Genomic DNA, 18,393 nt, shown 5'->3' with positions numbered 1-18,393 from the left:
TTGTTCTACGTGAAAACCACAAACCAACTAATTTTTAATAGAAGAGGTGGAAATACCAGTTACATTCATGTCTTGGATTTTTTGAACTGAATTTAGTTTTGTGCAGATGGCCAAGGAATAGCAGGAAAACTGAAATGAATCAATGTTCTAAAACAATTTTAATATTCTTGGGTTGTAGGGTGGGATCACTGCAGTTGGTTGTATCTCTTCTGTGTTGTTTTATGTAGGACTTGATTTTGTCGCTGAATACAGCAACTGTATAGAGCATGTACACACCATGTAAGTATGAAACAGCTGGTATTAAGGTCATTAGCCTCTCATCAAACCAGTGAGAATCCAGTCTTACACCTGTGTGCATCATAGACAGAGAAGCGCCAAACAGAAGACCATGGTAAAGAAAAATTAAATAGTACATATCTATTAGCAGTGATGGGATGGGATGAAGGTATTTTCATTAATTTTTTGCTTTAATTCACTGTAATCAATTTCTTGTATGACAGGGAAACTAATTTTATTATCAGTTAGTACTTGAAAGAAAAAAATCCCCACTAAAACAGAACACCTCTCCCAAAGAAATCCCCAAACCCAAAATACCTCAGTGTACAACCCAACCCCAAGCAAAACATGTTTTCCCACTTTAAATAACCATATATACTTAAGCAAGGTGGAAGACAAAATAAATCTAAAAAGATGTAAAAAACACAAGGGTTTACTGTATTTATTTTTGCATCTGTTAGCTCTTGATGATCTGTTCATTTTAATGTGTTGCTTTTTAAAAAAACATGTTCCATAACTGTTCATTATTTGCTATAAAAGGATTTATTTTACTAAATTTATTTATTGTTACTGAATTTTAAATATTTTTATATAGTGTAAAATTGCACAAAAAACCACTGCATAAACCAGCTATTGCAGTACTATAGAATGCAATCTTTGAACTGCTAGCTGAATTGATCTTTCAGGCTGCATACAAATGTTTTAAATATTTGTATGCTAATGGGAATTAGAAATATTTGTGTGCATATTTAAAATAATCCAGTATATGCATTGCTGCAGATATGAATAGCCTTTTGCCCTCCTTGCTGCTTGGTCCTGCTTCCTCTGTGTCCTCCTTGCATCCCTGTGCCCAAGCAGTGAGCAGGTAAAGGAGACTCAGTGAGAATAATCAATTCTGCTCATTTCAGTGTGGAAGGAGAGAAGAGCAAGGAGGGGCAGTAGGGCAAGACTCTTCATAACTGTGCATACATAGGGCATAGGGTAATTGGCGGTGTAGACACAGAACGTAGTTTTATCTACGTTCTCATTAAGTGAGTTTGGAAGAAATACATAACCTAGAACAAATGGGTAAGAAGCATGTTGAGGGCTCTGGATGTCTGAATAACACGGTTATGGTTTACATTCTTGGTGATAGCTGGTCCAAGAGGGGCGAGTATTTCAAGTCATGAAGAAAAAAATGTACACTAAAATGTTGAGCCAAATTTTATGTGAGCTTGATCTGTCTGTTCACTTTCTGCAGTTACCAAGAAGGTTACATGCAAGCCAGTAAAATATGGAAAATAGTGTTCTTCGTGATTTCTCCAGGAGAGATGATATACACAGTTGCTTTAAAGAAGCAAGACTATTCACATGTACTTTTCCTTGGAAGAAAATATATAAACTGCCATTACAAAGATGGGAAATACTGTCTTTTAAAGTGCTAACATTCTTCATTCTTTGACATGATAGCGCTGTGTTGTTCCATATATTATGTTCTGCTTTTAAGGGGGAGAGCATGTGAAAGGTAAGCCCCAGCTCCAGTTTTAATCAACTTCAAATAGAAAGCTTTTTCCAGAAGGCACAGAAGGAAACCTGTAATAATGAAACAGTAGTTTATCTTCAGTTTTGTTCCGGTGTGGAACATTGTGTTTCTAGAACTTCCAGCATTGTACCGCTAGCAGTTCCACATCTAACATTTTCAGAACCAGAGCTGTGCCAAATCATACAAATAAAGTTTTTGCCTTAGTGTGTGAAGAGTGCAATTACTGCAATTCAAAAATGGAATGTTCAGACTTTTGAAAGAAAATGTATGAAAGAATTGTCATATATTAAAGTGATGGTTTAAAGGTGAAAATTGTAAACTTGGCAGCAGGGATGGCTATGCTTCTAAAATTATTTTGGGATATGTGTCAGTTGATCATTGCCATGTTATACTTTGTGTAGTTTTTTGTAATACCACTTAATGCATGTTTGGCATCATTCTTCCATCACACTTGTGTAGTTTCATATATTATTAACACTGATGAATGCAGCTGTCTATAGATGGGGGGTACCAGAGCATTTGTTTCGTATTATGTAACTTGTTTAGGAGGGGTTTTCATTGCTAAACTTGTTTTCTGTCTTGTGTTTACTCTGCATGTTCTGAGCAAAATACACTTTTTCTACTTATATGGGGAAAAAGTAGCAAGTCATGAAAAAGTGTTTTTTTAGGAATGTAAATTGAAGTCCTGGATGCTTCTTACTGCTTCTAAAATGACAGCTGTCTAGGAGAATGAAATCACTTGGTATACTTTCTGCTTTATTATTCTAGACTTCGTCCTGCTCACAGCACACACTTCAGAATCATTATTCAAGGTTAAAATACCCCGAAGTTGAATTTCTGTCTGGTTTTAATCCTGTGTGTGTACAAGACAGTAAATGAAACACAAATGTCTTGATGTTTGCTCTGAATAGTACTCTTAATTCCCCACATAAAGAAAAATAATTAGTTTGAGTTTCATAATTTTAAAATATTTAATTAGCCAGTCCTCTGGTGGTGGGCTGGGGAAAGCACAGATTTGTGGAGAAATCATGCTCTTGTTTTCAGTTGCATTATGTTCCTGGGCATGCATTTTTTACTCTTTACATTGGGAGCATTTGTTACAAAGATTAAACAAGAAATATAATTTATTGTATTTTATCCAATTATAAGTATTAGTTCATTGTTACATTGTAAAAATAGAATAAGTTAGTATAGGCAATTTTGCTTTACTGGAGGTCATGGCATGTAGCATAAGTATCAGAAATAGGGTAGTTCAAGTGTTAGTAGTTACTGATAATATGTTGTGCCTTTAAGCCTGGTTGGATAAAACCTGATACATATTGAGCATAACAGTGTTTTAAAACTCAGTGCCCAGAACCCTGATGCTGCACTTGCATTTCTGCTTTATTGCTGTGGTAGTCGCAAAAGTACTCACAGGTTTGAAAGTGTTCATCTAGATATATGGGAGAGGGTAAAGGATTGATTATTGTATGTTGCTTGATTCTTGAGGTCTTGCGTGGGAAAACTGGTATTGTAGAATCTTCTTTATATGATTGCTTAAAAATCTACTGTATTTTTTTAAACTGCCTTGTATATTTAAAACTGTCCAGTGTGAAGGAAGCCAAATGGTGTATCTTTAAAGAATGTGGGAAAACTATTTTACTAGAGGTCTTGAGCTCTAAATCTTTTACCAGTTTGACACTGAGGACATGGTGTCTTAACTGTAACCTTATGCTACAATTATGGTGGAAATTGTGCAAGCTTCTGCCAAGCTTTAGAAGTGAAGTGAGGATTTAAGGTGCCATACTGACTGTAGGATTGGGCCAAATCATTTGTATTTGACGCTTGTCACTGGCCTGCTCTGGTTACCCTAATCCATTCCTTTTAGGATTTTGTTTCCTTTTCTGTATTCTAGGTTTTCTTTTGTTGTAAAAGGCTTTTAAGTTTTCCTGATGATGTAGAAGATATGAGCTGTGTGAAACTTTATTTGGGGGTTCTAACACTAAATATGATGGAAATGGTTTAAAGGAAAGGAAAGATGTTAAATGCACAGTAAAAACCGGTTCTTTCTATGATGTGACAAGTTGTTACATACCTCTTCATATGTGTTTTGTTAGCATGTATCATGTATGTATGCTTAACCCGTTGTGTATTTAAAAAGAATTTTCTGTCTCTCTCTAAGCAGGGGGGGAAAGAATCTGTTCTGGATTAATTCAATTTCATAGTTTCACTTTTGTTTAAGTACACAATAATTAAGGGACAGAGAGTACATGAGACCCTAATAGATAGTTAACCTTTCTGAACTCACAGATGTGTGCAAATACTAATGCAGAAAAGTAAAAGTAGATAAGTGCTCTTCATGGATTTACAGAGGGGGGAGATACTATTGTGGAAAAGCAGGAAGATGTGGTTTGATCTCATGTTTCAATTTGCAGCTTTCAAGAATTTGGGAACTACCATAGAATTAAAACTCCCAAATATGACTCTTATAAACTTCATCTAAAATTCTTAAATGTTGTTTCAGAGTTCTGCTATAAACAAAACTAGTTCAATGTAAACATTCAAATAAAATACATGCTTTAATGGAAAAAGTAATTCTGAAAGCCTGTGTTTTATTAAGATGAGTAATGTTATTTGGAAAGTTAGGTGTATTTTCTTGTATCTTTACTTTTAACTGCATAACCTTAAAGGAACAGAGGTGAAATTAATGACATGCAGGGAAAGGCTAAATATGCAGGACAAAATTTCCTGGGAAAGGACTGAAGTTCAAATATGTATAACTTACATAGCAGTGCTTCCAGTAAAGGACTTCTGTTACGAGTTTAGAGAGCTCCTGCTTAGAAACAGGTGCTGCCCAAATCTGGTCCTGCTCTTATTGCAGGAAGATGTCATCTTTGCCTTGATTGTGACAAACCAAGAATAGGATTATCAGGATGTAAGTTTATGAAGAACATAATTATCTTGCCACAGTCATAAATCTGAATGGTTGAAGAGTCAGCCAGCATCTTCAGATAAGCTTGTTTGCTGAGTGGGTATGTGTACAGCTGCATGATTGTTACAGCCTTTCCAGGACTTGGAATATGCCTTTGGTTGTTTCAGCAGTTGCTTCATGTGCCTCAGTTAATGAAGTTCATTTATGGCTACAAGGATGCTTTTCAAAGTCTTCATCTTTTCTGCTTAGCAAATTCTCTTGGACAGTGACATCCACTGCAGTTGTGGGTTGAGAGTGGTGCCGTCATGGGTGCTTAAATCAGCATTTGCTCCTATCAGCTGCAGTTGCCTTAGTTTATACCTGTTCAGTCATTACAGTGCACTTCCAAACATTACTTTTCATTAATTGAATTTGTATTCTCAGTGAGGTATTGATCTGAGCAAGTTTGAGTAGAAACTTAAGAAAATACAGTCTAGTTACATTTGTACTGTCAATGACACAAATTCCTTTAATAATTCCAGGTGTGTTACAGAAAATTAATCTCTTGGATGGTTCTGATTCCCTAATTTTGTAATAAAGATACTCAGATTTTGTTCTACTTCCATTTTCTGAGGTTCATCTTTAAACTGTTTGGACATCTGCATTTATTTTAGCTTTCACAGCTTGATGTAAACTAGAGTCACTCAAACTTTATGCATAAATGTGTCCTGTCAGAGCATACTGATCAGTCAGGTGCTGATCAGATGTAAGATTTTGCAGAGCCCAGAATGAAAGTAAGTTGACCAAAATAAGTTGTTAAATAAGATGGAAGTAAAGTTACAAGAAGACAAGAACAAGATTGATTAGAATAGGAGAGGAAACAGCTCTGAAGGTAGTCTGTAAAAAGTAGTGCAAAAGAATCTGATAACGAGTACATGTTCTGTTAACCTTTTAAAGAAATGGATGCATCAGGATGTAGAACTTCAGTTTGAAATGCAGATTTCTTTGGAGAAGCTACTGCTTGCTTAAGTGGAGTTTGTTTTTCAAGACATTGCAAGTAATGTTTGTAGTGTATTAGAATGGATGTTTTTTACTTGTGTACATCAAAGGTCACAAACAGGTAACTGAAGTAACAGCTTTTATGTTTTAGTCTGTGTTTGTAGCCATTTTCTCATTAATGTGTTGATATTTACAAATTTGGCACCTGAGATAATTTTGATAGCTTGTTTGTAAATTAGTGGTTTTAATGTGAGAGTTACAGCGCGAGCTTGCACTTCAAAATCTGAATGAGCCATGGTGAAAAACAGTACCAACAATCAATCTCTTTAATTAAAAATACTTAGTTTTGAATATGATTCCAAGTTACTGCCTTTGTATATAAGATGATATCAAAAGGGAGTTCCCCACTTCTCACGATGTGGTCTTGGCCTAGTCCTGTGCAAAGAAGTGTCACCACTGAGGCCTTTACTTTGCTCTTAAGTGAAGAAAATGATAACCAACTGGAGTGTCTTTATGGGAGGGTATATGGTGGAATGGTTAATAGTGTTCCTAACACTCACTAAGATGCCTGATCTGTTATTCAGACTTGAAATTATTTCTAATATAGAGCTTTTCAGTCCTCTTCGTTACATGTTAGTAGGTATTTCTTTTGCTCTACGTATGACTGCTGAGCTTAAAGCTTTTTAAAAAATGTTTGATATTAACTTAGAAAGCTGTTTCACTTTGGGTAGGAAGAATAGCTTTATCTTGCAGGTAGTAGTGACTTTACTAAAATAAGGAATGCTGTACATAGAATTTACAGCATTCTATGGTACTATAAAGCTGAAATAAATCCCGATAGTGCAGCTTTAGCAATATGTCCAGTTGTGCAAGGAAAGGACAAAAAGCCAAGTTTGAGTCCCAGCTTGCCAAGCAATGAAGCTTGTACAACAGTTGCAAATAGAGAAATTGTTCCTTTATTCAACATTGCTTTGTGGGTTTTTTGATAAACAGGTAAGTCTATGTCAGTATAGCAGTATGTGGTAGAGCATTTGCAGGTTACCCTGCAGTTTATTAATGCTGTTTGTTGTCTTTGTCTTGAAATACAGGTTCTGTTTCCTGTGTATTTCAAATCTAATGTAAGATTTTCTGTTCTCTACCAAATACAGTTTTATTATGGTGGAAGCCAGAAGTTGGTATTCTGCATTTGTTATAAAGTAATCTGAGATGGAAGTTGTCACCCAGTAGAGTTAGTACAGGAAGGAAATTACTTAATTGCACAAAGAATCACAGATCTTTTGACAGGACCAGAGACAACAGGTACAAACAGAAACACAGGGTATTCCTTCTGAGCATCAGGAAACACAGTTTTACTGTGAGGGTGACCAAGCACTAGCACAGGCTGCCCGGAGAGGTTATGGAGTCTCCATTCTTGGAGATGCCACAAGCCATCTGGATGTGATCCTGGGCACTGGCTCTACGTGGCCCTACCGAGCCAAGAAGTTGGACCAGATGTTCTCTAGAGGTCCGTTCTGACATTAACACGTCCATGATTCTGTCTTCTAAGCAAAGCTTTGAATTTATTAAACTTTATATGAATGAATGAACAGTTAAACTGTATTACGTGCTTAGGTACTTGAATCCTTCCTTACTAGGTTTCATTTCAATGTAGATGTATGTATTTGGTAGTATTGTTAAATTTTACATTTTCAAATGAAGCATGTCAAAGATGAAAGCGCTCTAAGTGAATCTTGAGTTGTTGTTAATAAGGACTGTGTGATGTCTTGCCCTGCCCTTCCCCCAGCACAGTCTTATGGCTTCAGAGATTTTAGCCCCACAAAGATAATCAGTTCTGCTGTCATTATTTTGGAAGAGGAGGTTAGGACACTGGCCTAACTTGGCAACCTGCTGCAAAAATGACAGGTAAGGAACTTTACAGGAGGGAATGGGGAGCATTGTGTGACGTTCTGTCAAGCCGAATTGCAATCACTTCAGAAGCTGTGTATTAGTGAGTTTCACAATTCTTTAGGAATACTGGTTTTTTTTTAAATTGAAGAAAATTGGATTATGCACAGTATAGGAAGTTTTGCATGAAACTAGGTTCCCCTTTAGTTTTTGGAAGATCCGAAATGTCCTCAAACTAGAGAGGTCATCACTACTATATATAAGTATTTTTCTATAATACAAAGCTTATGCTGATTTTCTGTAGTCTTAAAATTAAGATATGAGAAAATTGTCTCTTAGGCTTTGCATATACATATTTTTGATACTTTAAAACAATTTTAAATTATTTTAAAATAAAAAATTAGTCTTAATAGAAGTATGCCTATTTAAACATCCCTAAAATCTTAGTGGCTCTCTTAACTCCTTGTCTAAGTGTAGACTTGTTTGCATAGTGTGTAGCACAATGGTATCCTGACTTCTGTTGAAGTTGTAGAGCTGTACTGATCCTACTTAACTCTGTGCTAGCTGTGCTGGTTTAACTATATCTTGTTTACAGCAGACTTTTCTAAATCTGTTTCTGTGATAGGTAACCTCAGAGTTTCCAGAACCTGGCAAAACTATCTCATGAAATTTTAACTGTAGCTTCCAGTGCAAGTGCAGCATTTTCAGATGCTTTTCATCTGTCAGGTTTCTTAAGTTTTCTTTGTGAATTCACATCTATACATCATTATTTCTAATGATGGGGGTTAAAGGTTATTCCTTTCTTCCTTTAACAGTTTTGTATGTTTTAGCTAAAGTATCACAAAATGCTCAGAACTTCACATCCGTGTAACATGTCATGTGAGTTCTGAATGGAGAAAGTTATATCGTTACTTGGACATTTTTCCAAGTTGCTCAGCATGAACTCAGTCATTGAAAGTAAAATTCTGAACATTGAAAGATATTTCTGCTGCATCAGTGACAACATCTGTAAAATGGATAATTATGAAAATCACTGATGAGCCAGCTATTCTGGTGCTGCAAGTTCAACTTGAAATGGGAGTGTCATATATGGGAGGGGGCTGTATCAAAAAAATACAGGATTTTGTTGCTGTTTCATACAGGATTATCTTAATGACTCACAGTGCACAAAATTTTGCAAAAAGTATAATAAGTGTATATATATATATAAACCCCACTTTGATTATATTATCTTGCATCTGGGAATATAATGACTTGCAAACAAACAATTTTTATTGATTTTATAAAGTGCTTACAAATTTCAGTATCTTCGAATTCAGACCTTGCTAAAGCTGTACAGATGAAAACTTTTGTGTCTTCTGTTTAAATACTTTCAGACATGCTCATCATTCCCTAAATACTGAAGAAATTATCTGATTTCTGTATGGTGAAGATTTGCAATACAAGCAAAACAGAAACAAATGTCCCTTGATCACAGATTGTCACTGGCATGGGTTCATTGTCTTACCACTAGTAACTGCCACCATTTGTTCTTTTTCAAAATCTGATCCCAGAAGAGGAATATTACTGCATTCACATTCCTCATTCTGTGTAACATGCTAACTTCAGGTACCCTACACCTTATAACTTGAAAGTTGTGGAATAGATGTAAAATATTTTTAATAATCTTGCAAAGGAAATTGAATGCCTAGTTGGCTTAGCTTAAGTAGTATTTGCCCTTTTGTTTCTAGGAACTTAATTCTCCTTTTGAGTCCTAATTTGGTAATAGTATTTTTTTTTCCCATAAATGTTTACTTGCTTCTACTTCTCTGCAAGTATGTGCACTTAAGAGAATTTGACGAACACAAGATTGGGAAAAACTGTGTTGCAGCTTGTCTTCTATAATCCCTGGCAGTGATGCCAGGTAACAATTGATTTAGTCTCTGATGGTTTTATTGTCCTCAGCAGGGACTACTCATAATTAAGATGAGCAGGTTTGGCCAGACTAAAGTTAAAACTAAGAGAAGAATGGGGAGGATAAGATTGCTTGACCATTTAAGAATGTCTAGCACTGTGCCTTCTGTTAGTGTATCAGCAGCCAACATTGTTATCTGTTACCTTTTGATAGGTAAGCCTGAACAAATGCAAACATGAACACAGCTCTGCGGATCAACTCGGGTTCCCTTTGGAAACCCCAAATAAGTGGCCACAAGGGATTGTGTGTTTTCCTGAGAACAGCTCGGCATTGGAGTTCTTCTTTCTGTGTGCTGGATAGTGGTTCTGCTACTCTCAAAATGATACCTGTGCCTGCTGGTGCAAAATGCCATATTGTCACTTCAGTGGAAGTCAAAATTTACCTGTACTGCTGTTGTGTGTTGCTAGGTAAATTTTAAAGTAGACCTAAAATAAAGGGGGAAACTTAGGGGGGAAGCTCTTTGTTATAGTAGCCACCAGAAATCTTATTAATTAAAAAAACTGAAACAAAAAAATCCCCTCAACCAAATCACAAAACCTGTTCTGTCAGTCAAGCCGGTGAAGCTGCCGAGCATCCGTGTGCAAGGTAAATGTGAAGTGTCCTTCGGTGTTGTAGTGTCACAGCTGTCCCTGCTCAGAATTAGCGCTGGTGGCCTGGAGCCTGTCCCACACAGCTGGTCTCTACTGGAGATACCCTGTTATGCTGAATATGTGTTACTTGAGATAGGTGCACTTAAGAGTTGGTTTTCAATTTTCCTTCATAATGGCACAATATATGCACAGTATATCACTCAGTTTGTGTGTGATGCCTCTCTTCTCTTCAGAACAGGCATGTTTATCATGCTGTTAGCATTGGAGACTATTTCAGATTCATTTTGCTTGGCACCATACCCACTTCGAGCTTTAATTTAAAGAAGAGCTTTATCATATGAATGAAAATGCAGCCTCTTACTTTGAAAACAACTTTCTGTTGTGTTCCGACTTACTCTCAGAAATCACATTTTTCATCACTGGCTGCTTGGATACATTCAGCTCTAACAAAGAAATTACTGCTAATCATAAACAGTGGAGTTTGTATAGGTTTATACAGGGTAGAGAGGTCGGAATGATTTTAATTTTTTGAAGAGAGAGAATACTGAATAAATAGTGCAGAGGCACATTCCTAGTAAAAACCATACACATTTAAACACTCTCAGCAGTCTTACTGGCTGGTTTTAGAGCTTGTCATCAAAAATATACCATATTTATTTGGCTACAACTTTGTTACTAATATCTGCTGGTTGCCAAGAATATGTCTCACTGCTTTCTCTTCAGTAAATCTGGGTGGCCAAGAAAGAGAAAGTAATATACACTGGCAGTTAAAGAAACTGGAGAGACTGCGTTAGGCCTTGATGTTTCTTGATTGGGGGGAAAAAGGGGGAGAAACTAATCACTGGGTTTTTCATATTAAAATACAGACTGAAAGATGTGCTGTTTGTAATTTTTCCCTTCCTGTTAGATGGGTACATACCTATCAATAGCTACATTAATTTCACCACATCAAGGTAATGTCTCAGGACACTAACACTCGTCCAGATGACAGTTCCAGCCAGGTCCCTATGACTGACAATTCATTACTATAGCTATTACTGCATTTGATCTGCTAAATGATTGTAATATCAACACTTGCAAAATTATAGCTCTAGGTAGAAAGGGTTAGTGGGCTGTGCTCTGTCATTTGTGCTTTAGGAAGAAAGTATCTATCTTGCTGCATGTCTGGTACAGAATAGATAACAAAACTTTTGATCTGATAGCAAGCTGCACCATGGGGTGGGAGGGGAGATAGACAGGAACCAAATGGGAGGACTGACAAATTAACAGCACATTTAATAGGTCTCAGACATTAAATCATGCCAACTTAATAGCGGTATTTATTCTGAGCTGCAAGTATTGGCCTGTTTTCAATGGTGTCTGATAAGGTAAATGTTACCTTTATTGTAAATGTTTGTGGTTGTGTGTTGTAATTTACACGTATGTCACTTCTTGAGTTGCTTTTTGGGACCGTTCCTGAAGTGAAGCCAGCCTGAAAGGTGGAACCTGTATGTGGCTTTCTGAAGGAATTCTCTCTGTAGCAAATACTTTGCAGGGTGTGCTAAGTTTTATGATCATCAAGCAGGACCTCAAAATGTTGGAAATTTGTTTTAACAAGTCTTTACATGAGAGTATGGGGAGTTCTTCACCCCTTTGTGCTGCTGTAATCAGGATCTTTCCAGGCAGTCTTCTCTGTAGACATTTCATTAGGGTTCTCAGGCTCTGCAACACGTTTCTGTGCCTGAGTAAGGGATTATGCTAAGCCTATCAAACATTGCAGTGCTCACATCTTATTTTAAGTTAGAGACATTTATGGAGAAGAGGTGATTTTAATTCTAGGAGGAGGGAATGTGTCTACAGGTGAGAGCTGTTTTGAAGCCTGAATGGCTGAGGCATAGAGCTGTTGAATTTTAAACACTTTGGATAGTTGTTTTGCATGTGTACTCTATGAGAAGACACACAGCATGCAAGATGGATACCCTTATTAACACTTTCATTTAGGTATTTTAATAGAATTCCAATAATTTTAATTATTAATTAGTAAAAGTAATAGGAATAATATTGACTAGCTGTTCTTCCAACTGCACTTACTGCAAATACAAGCAGATCTGTTGCAGAAGTTGTAGAATTATGGAAGTCCTACACTTTTGCATCAATTTCTAATGCTTGTAGTATTAAAATGTTATTTTAATGATACTTGTATGCAGTTCTGTTGTGAGATATTATAAAGTGGGACAACATTTTACTCCAGCTCAGTTTAGTTGTATTATTTTGATAGATAACTTCACCCCTAATAAATAATGTCTGTACAACAAGAGGCTGCAGAAAGAGGAGGAGACTGTAGTGAGACCTGTTAGTTCTCAAGTGTATCTAATAACTCGGTGTTGTGTGCAGGGATCCTGATCATTTTAGTGGCACTAATATTAGAAGGATGAAATGTCACTTTGGCCACGTGCCTTGGCAGGCCTAGAAGACAACATGTAGTATGTCTTCTGTCACATGAAGTATGCATGTTTTAGAAAACCTCCAAAGAGAAATGACTTGGGGCTCTTTGGAGCAGAACTGCACTTAAATCTACTCCAAGCAGAAATCTGAAAATCTAGGAACTTGTTAATGTTCTTGGAGCAGCTGTTTAACTGCTGAGGTAGTAAAAATTTAAATAAAATCTGGGGACAGATGTGTGGAGAAACAATTAAGTGGTAAGAATGGGTAGAGAATAAAGGAATTTTTTCTGGTAAACGGAAGTTTTATTATGGTTTATTACTCCATATATAATGGGTTTTTAAAAGAAAAGCTACTGCATTTTCTCTTTTAAATGTCAGTTATTTATTGTCTCTTTATTTTTTAGGTTACTATTAAAATCTTAAAATGCAGATGAAGACTGGCTTGTGCAGAATCCTTCTGCTATCTTATGCAGACAAAGGGAATCCTAAACCAGGTTTTAGTACAAGGTACGTATTAAGGTACGTGGCTTTATCCAGCAATTACTGAAACCGGTACCCCGTTTTTTATTCAGATTTGTGATTTGATGTAGTTGTGCTTCTACGCTTCAACTAATACTTGATTTCAGATAATGTAATTCCTGGCATAATTCCTGCCATGTTTTTAAAGGACTTGAAGCATAATGTACACAGACAACTCAAACTCTGGCCAGCCATGTGTCTTGCATCCAAACCCCATAGTGCCACATTAATATGATGCCATGTCTGAGCTGCTGGATGTTACTGATACATTGCATTCAGAATCCCATTTGTTCTTACTACCAACACAGCAGTTACTGATTCTGAACCGTCTTCGGCATTAATCAGAGGGCTCTGGTCTGAAAGGCTGTGTCCATGCACTCTGGGAAGCCTGGGGCACAGTTTGGTTTGCATGCACACAGGTGTGTAGTGCCATCTGCCCTAGCTGTGGGCAGCATCTCAGTGGGGCTGATAGACAGCAAGGTTTTAAAGGGAGTCCTATGCAGCTAAGTTCAATAGTTCTGGTGGTTCCAAAATTCCAAAATATCAGTTGTTTTCATAAAGTAAAAGTAAATTTAAACACTGGTGGGATTTGACCAAGATGGTAAAGCAAGAGAAATTTGTGTTAATTCTCCTGTATTTGTTTGGCTTAGTAAAAGGACTGAGAGCTGTCTCTGTAGTTGTGTTAACAGTAAATAAGAGAACTGGATATATAAAGGACAAGAACAATTTATCTATTTTGTAATCACATGTAAAAGGTGCCCCTGTCCATGGCAGGGGTTCAGACCAGGTGATCATCCCTCTCCATGTGCTGGCAACTTTCTTTGTAAAGCAGGATACCTTTGGCTGCCTTTGTGGCCAGGTTGCACTCTTTGCTCAAGGTGGTTCTTGGACTTGGTGTTCACCAGGACCATCATGTCCTTACCTGCAAAGGGACTTTCCAGCCAGTTGGCCTCCAGCCTGTCCTGGTGTCTGGGATTATGTCTCCACAGGTGCAGGATTTGTCATTTCCTTCTGCGGAATTTCATGAGATCCTGTGAGCCCATTTCTCCAGCCTGTCAAGGGATCACTGGATGGTGGCATGACACTATAGCCTTAGCAGCCACTCCTCTCAGCGTTGTGTCACCTGCAGACTTGCTGAGGATGTGCTGTCCCATCAGCCAGGGCAGAAATGAAGATCTTGAAAAGGACTGGCCTCAGTACAGGGATACTCTGCTAGTCACTGGCGTCCAAGAGAACTTCATGCCACTGACAACCTTCTAGGCCCATCTGTTCAGCCAGTTTTCAGTCCACCTCATGGTCCACTAGTCTCTCAGTATTATGGCAAGGTCAAAATGGTAATTGGAGACATTATGGTAGTGCCAAAAGATTTCCTAAGCCAAGGTAGACAATATCCACTGCTCTTCCCATGTCTACTGAACTGGTCACCTCATCAGAGAGGCTCTCAGGTCGGGATCCTTAAGAATTTGCAAATGACCTTATTTGTAAATCCATGTTGACTGCTGCCCACTTACCTTCTTGCCCTTCTTGGTCTGGAAATGGTTTCCTAGAGCAGTTGGTCCATCACCTTCCCAGGGCCTGTAGTTCCCCAGGTCCTCTTTCCTGCCCTTCTCAAAGACAGGAGTGACTTTCACTTTCCCCTGGTCCTTGCACACCTCTCCCAGTCACCATGCTCGGTCAGCAATGGAGAGTGGCCTCGCAAGGCCAGCAGCCAGATCCCTTAGCACTCATGGGAGCATCCCATCAGGCTCAGCACGTGTGACTTGTCCAGTTTGTGTTCCCTAACCTGGATCCTGTCACCTTCTTGATACTGGAAGGGGCACTGAGGAGGTGGAAAAATGGTTGCATACCTTGTTTTGTGGTCTTGCCTTGCCCTTTACTAAGGAGTCCTGTTATTTTCTAGCTGTAGTGAAATCACAGTATAAAAGTTATCACACAATAATGTGTAATATAAACCAGACTATGGAAATAAGCAAGCTACAAGCATTTACTCACAAAATCTAAAAAAGAGAAGCTGCTAAAGCTCTTCATCAGAAAAGTAGGAGTAACAGAGAATTAATTTTTTCAGAATTTGATTCAAATGGGATGTTTTTTATCCAGAGGACATTTGGGAATTCAGTCTTGCTTGTCACTACACATGAGAGTGCCACTGTCCAGTTGGGAATCTCAGTGTTTGGCAAGTTTCCCAGGCATCTCAGAATTTTTCTGTCAAATTACAGTTTCCTTCCTGTGATGGTCAAGGTTCCTCAGAGATACAAGTGTTCCTTTCACTGGCTAAATAACAACTCCTTGTCTCAATGAAGTGATAAAAACCTTTCTTCCTCTTTCCACATTCCTCACTTGTGTGTGGACTTCAGACTGCAGTGTGAACCTGGCTGACAAAGTGTAATGGCCTGATAAAATTGTGTTAAGTGTTGTGCCAGGCTGCCTGTTCCTGGGGTTCCTGAACAGAGGGAGCTCCAGGTAACCTTGGGGAGGGCTCTCTGAAAAATTGCTGACATTTCTCAGCTCTTTATTTGACTGTATTTGCTGATGTGTTGCTCTGTTATTTGCCATTTGAGTCTTCTGAAGTGCTCTGCTTTGATGACAAAAGTACACTTTCAAGGAAGTTATCATTTAAGTGTCTCTTGTAACTCCTCAGCCTGAACCATACTGACTTCTTGGATATGTTCCTCTCCACTGACTGCATTAGGTTTCAATGAAAGCCGCTGGTGGCTGGACACCCTCAGAACTGAAGACGGCTGTTACATTTTGATGATGTGCAAAATGCTGCTCTGCACCTTGGGAGTTACAAGGACCAGACCATCGGGTGAGAATGTAATTGTGTACCTGTTAGAACTTCTGTAATGGTACATTTTATGCTCAGTTTTCAGTTTGTTAGTACTATTTTTGTGCTTGACACATGTATCTTTTTTTCTTTGGTATCTCTCTGTGCTCTTGGGCACACAAATAATGCTATTATATAACAAAATAGTAACTAAATCTGTCACACCTGGCTGAAGGTGGGAGAAGGGTGAACTGATCATTCTCACTTAAGCTGTTTTCTCTCTGCTTGCAGCCAGGCCGGACCTGTGAGACCTGAGGGCAAAGGGCTGTTTGAAATGATAGAAAGGGACCAGCCTGGAGGTGACGTGTCCCCCACCAATACCTCAGCTTGGAAAAGACATGAGAAGAATGTGAATACAACATCTGCTTGTGAGCTCCAAGACCTCTTCCTGCATGAGGAGACAAGTTACAGCTTTTGTGATGTTACTGTCTTCAGCCTCTGACACAGAAGGTGGTGCCAGTCCAGCATTTCATAGTAAAGCTGATGTTGGCCTACTTTGATGTAACCGAGGTACTGATGTCCTTTTTGTCTAGACTACACTCAAAGCAGATTTTCTTTCTAGAAACAGCAGTGTTAAGGGAAATAAATGGGTGTCAGTAAAAGGATTAAAGTTTGTACATGCTACAAGAATAATAAGAGTAAATGATATATTAAATGACTGCTCCTTGGTTTAAATGATTGTTGTTGGACTTAAAAAATGCCTTTAAATAAGTACAAAAATATTTTCAAGCCATACAATATATGACAAAAAATAGGAAAGTGGTAGGGTTTAAAGAACAAACAGTAATGTGGATTGTGTTTATGCTGCAGTAGTTCAGAACACAAAAATATTAATTACCTAGAGAAAAATTATATGAGCCAGTGACAACTGAACAGAACTCGAAGGAAATGTTAATCCAAGGGGAGATTACAGCTGCAGCAAGCTGTCTGTACAGTTGAGTAGGAAGTTATGCTAAAAATACCTGCTGTCTTAATGTAGCCCAATAAAAAGATGAAAAAACATGAACGAATAATGAAAAATTACCTTTATGTGGTGTGATTTGAACATTGGCCTGTAATGTATCACCAGGGGTTTTTTTCAGTGTTTCTACAGCTATTGTAAAACTGTTTCAAAGTAAATGAGTAACAGGATATTTATTTTCTGTTTCTGGAAATCATCAAGGCAGTGGACATGAACTGAAGGCTTGACAGGAACCTCACCCAGTTAAGTCCTGCAGTGGGAACTGAATTAAGTTGATGCAGTTGTAGATCCTGGGCACACACTGGTGGTGAAGCAGCTTTGTGGAGGCTGATCTGGGGCCCTGAAGGACAAGTGAAGATTAAGGTGTCCAACCACATGCTGGGCTCCATTAAAAGATCACGGCTGAGCAGGGGCCAGAAGAGCAATCTCTCCTCTCTGTTCAGCACTTCCGAGACTGCAGCTGAAACACTGTGCCCAGTTCTGGGCTCTTGAAGACAAGACAGATGTGGGAACAAGCCCCATGGAAGCCACTGGGTGATCACTGTTTCAGTGCACAAGTGTGGCACCATACCACTAATAAACACAGTGCAAGTCAGTACTCTGTGGCTGTACTTACCTGGACTCCCTGCACCGTGGAACCACTGGTAATCATTTGGTTTCAGGAAGGGTGGATGCAGGGGACTCGGTCTGGGGGATTCACTTGTGCTTTTAGCGATCTTAACCCTGCTATTCACAGAAAGAACTATTCTGATACTGACACAGCAGAGCTGACAGATCCAGGAAGGTGAGGGAGCTTTCAAAGCCTTTAAATCTCCTGTGCAAGCTTTTCCAGATGGGAAAGTCTCACCCAACTTCATAAAGGCTTTTTGAGAAAAACAAACTGTCAGCACAGCCTTTACAGGTGGGAGGGGCTGGGACAGCACTCTTCCCCACCCCATGCCTACTGGATGATTGTATTCAGTGTAAGACATGCAGCTGCTGTAACAGGGCTTTCTTCCCCTAATTCATCGTCTCTGTTCTTGGCTAGGGAAAGTCCGTACAAGTAACAGCTCCAGGACCCAAGACTTCTCATGAGAAAGTTGGAGTCTGTGATACAGATGGAGATGTCAGCACATGGGTAATCATGTCCCCTCAAGCTCTGGTGGCCCATGCCCACACAGTTGCAATGAATCCAGTTTTGGAGCAGGCACTCATCTCCCTGTGTATGTGACAATGTCTTAAGTTCCCATGCACATGATTTGGGTCATCTCAGCAGCAGAGCTGTGTCTTCCCTTAAGAGCAACAGGCACACCAGAGGAAGGAGGCAATGGCAAGGTCTGACACCGCTACTATAATTGCACCAGTGCCACCAGTAACTGATCAGAGGAGTTCCTGACACTTCAGATCATACAGGAAGTATTACAGAAATTTTTGGAAAAAGATTCATTTGTAGCTATCATGCATGACAGGTGAGACTTCGCTGTGGAAAAAAGGTGACTTGAAATCAAAAAGAACCATCTTTTGCCTGGTCCCTTCCTCCTGGCTGCTATACTTGAGGTATCTGAGATTTGA

At 38.6% G+C, this 18,393-nt stretch overlaps 1 protein-coding gene across 9 annotated transcripts in view; it reads left to right on the top strand.

Moving 5' to 3' along the window:
• Positions 1-17,440, top strand: part of PSPC1 (paraspeckle component 1) — a 59,479-nt gene extending 42,039 nt beyond the window's left edge. For 2 of the 9 annotated variants that reach the window (XR_006015333.1, XR_006015329.1), the window contains 4 exons: positions 12,943-13,045; positions 15,747-15,863; positions 16,113-16,391; positions 17,044-17,440. Coding sequence is in view for 4 of the 9 variants with exons in the window: in XM_042023886.1 (XP_041879820.1) it covers positions 228-263 (36 nt within the window). In the remaining 5 variants the exon portion in view is untranslated. Of the gene's footprint in view, positions 1-227; positions 6,990-9,678; positions 9,933-12,942; positions 13,058-15,746; positions 15,864-16,112; positions 16,392-17,043 lie in introns of those variants that run through there. The other 7 variants (XM_042023886.1, XM_042023882.1, XM_042023885.1 and 4 more) reach the window with 5 other exon arrangements.
• The last annotated feature ends 953 nt before the right edge of the window (positions 17,441-18,393 follow it).

This window comes from Corvus kubaryi, unplaced genomic scaffold (assembly GCF_017639235.1).
Source record: "Corvus kubaryi isolate FWS band 111438036 unplaced genomic scaffold, C.kubaryi_AGA036_p1.0 37256, whole genome shotgun sequence".
Lineage (NCBI taxonomy): Eukaryota > Metazoa > Chordata > Aves > Passeriformes > Corvidae > Corvus > Corvus kubaryi.
The sequence above is the reverse complement of the archived record's forward strand: the minus strand, read 5'-3'. Positions and strand labels throughout refer to the sequence as shown.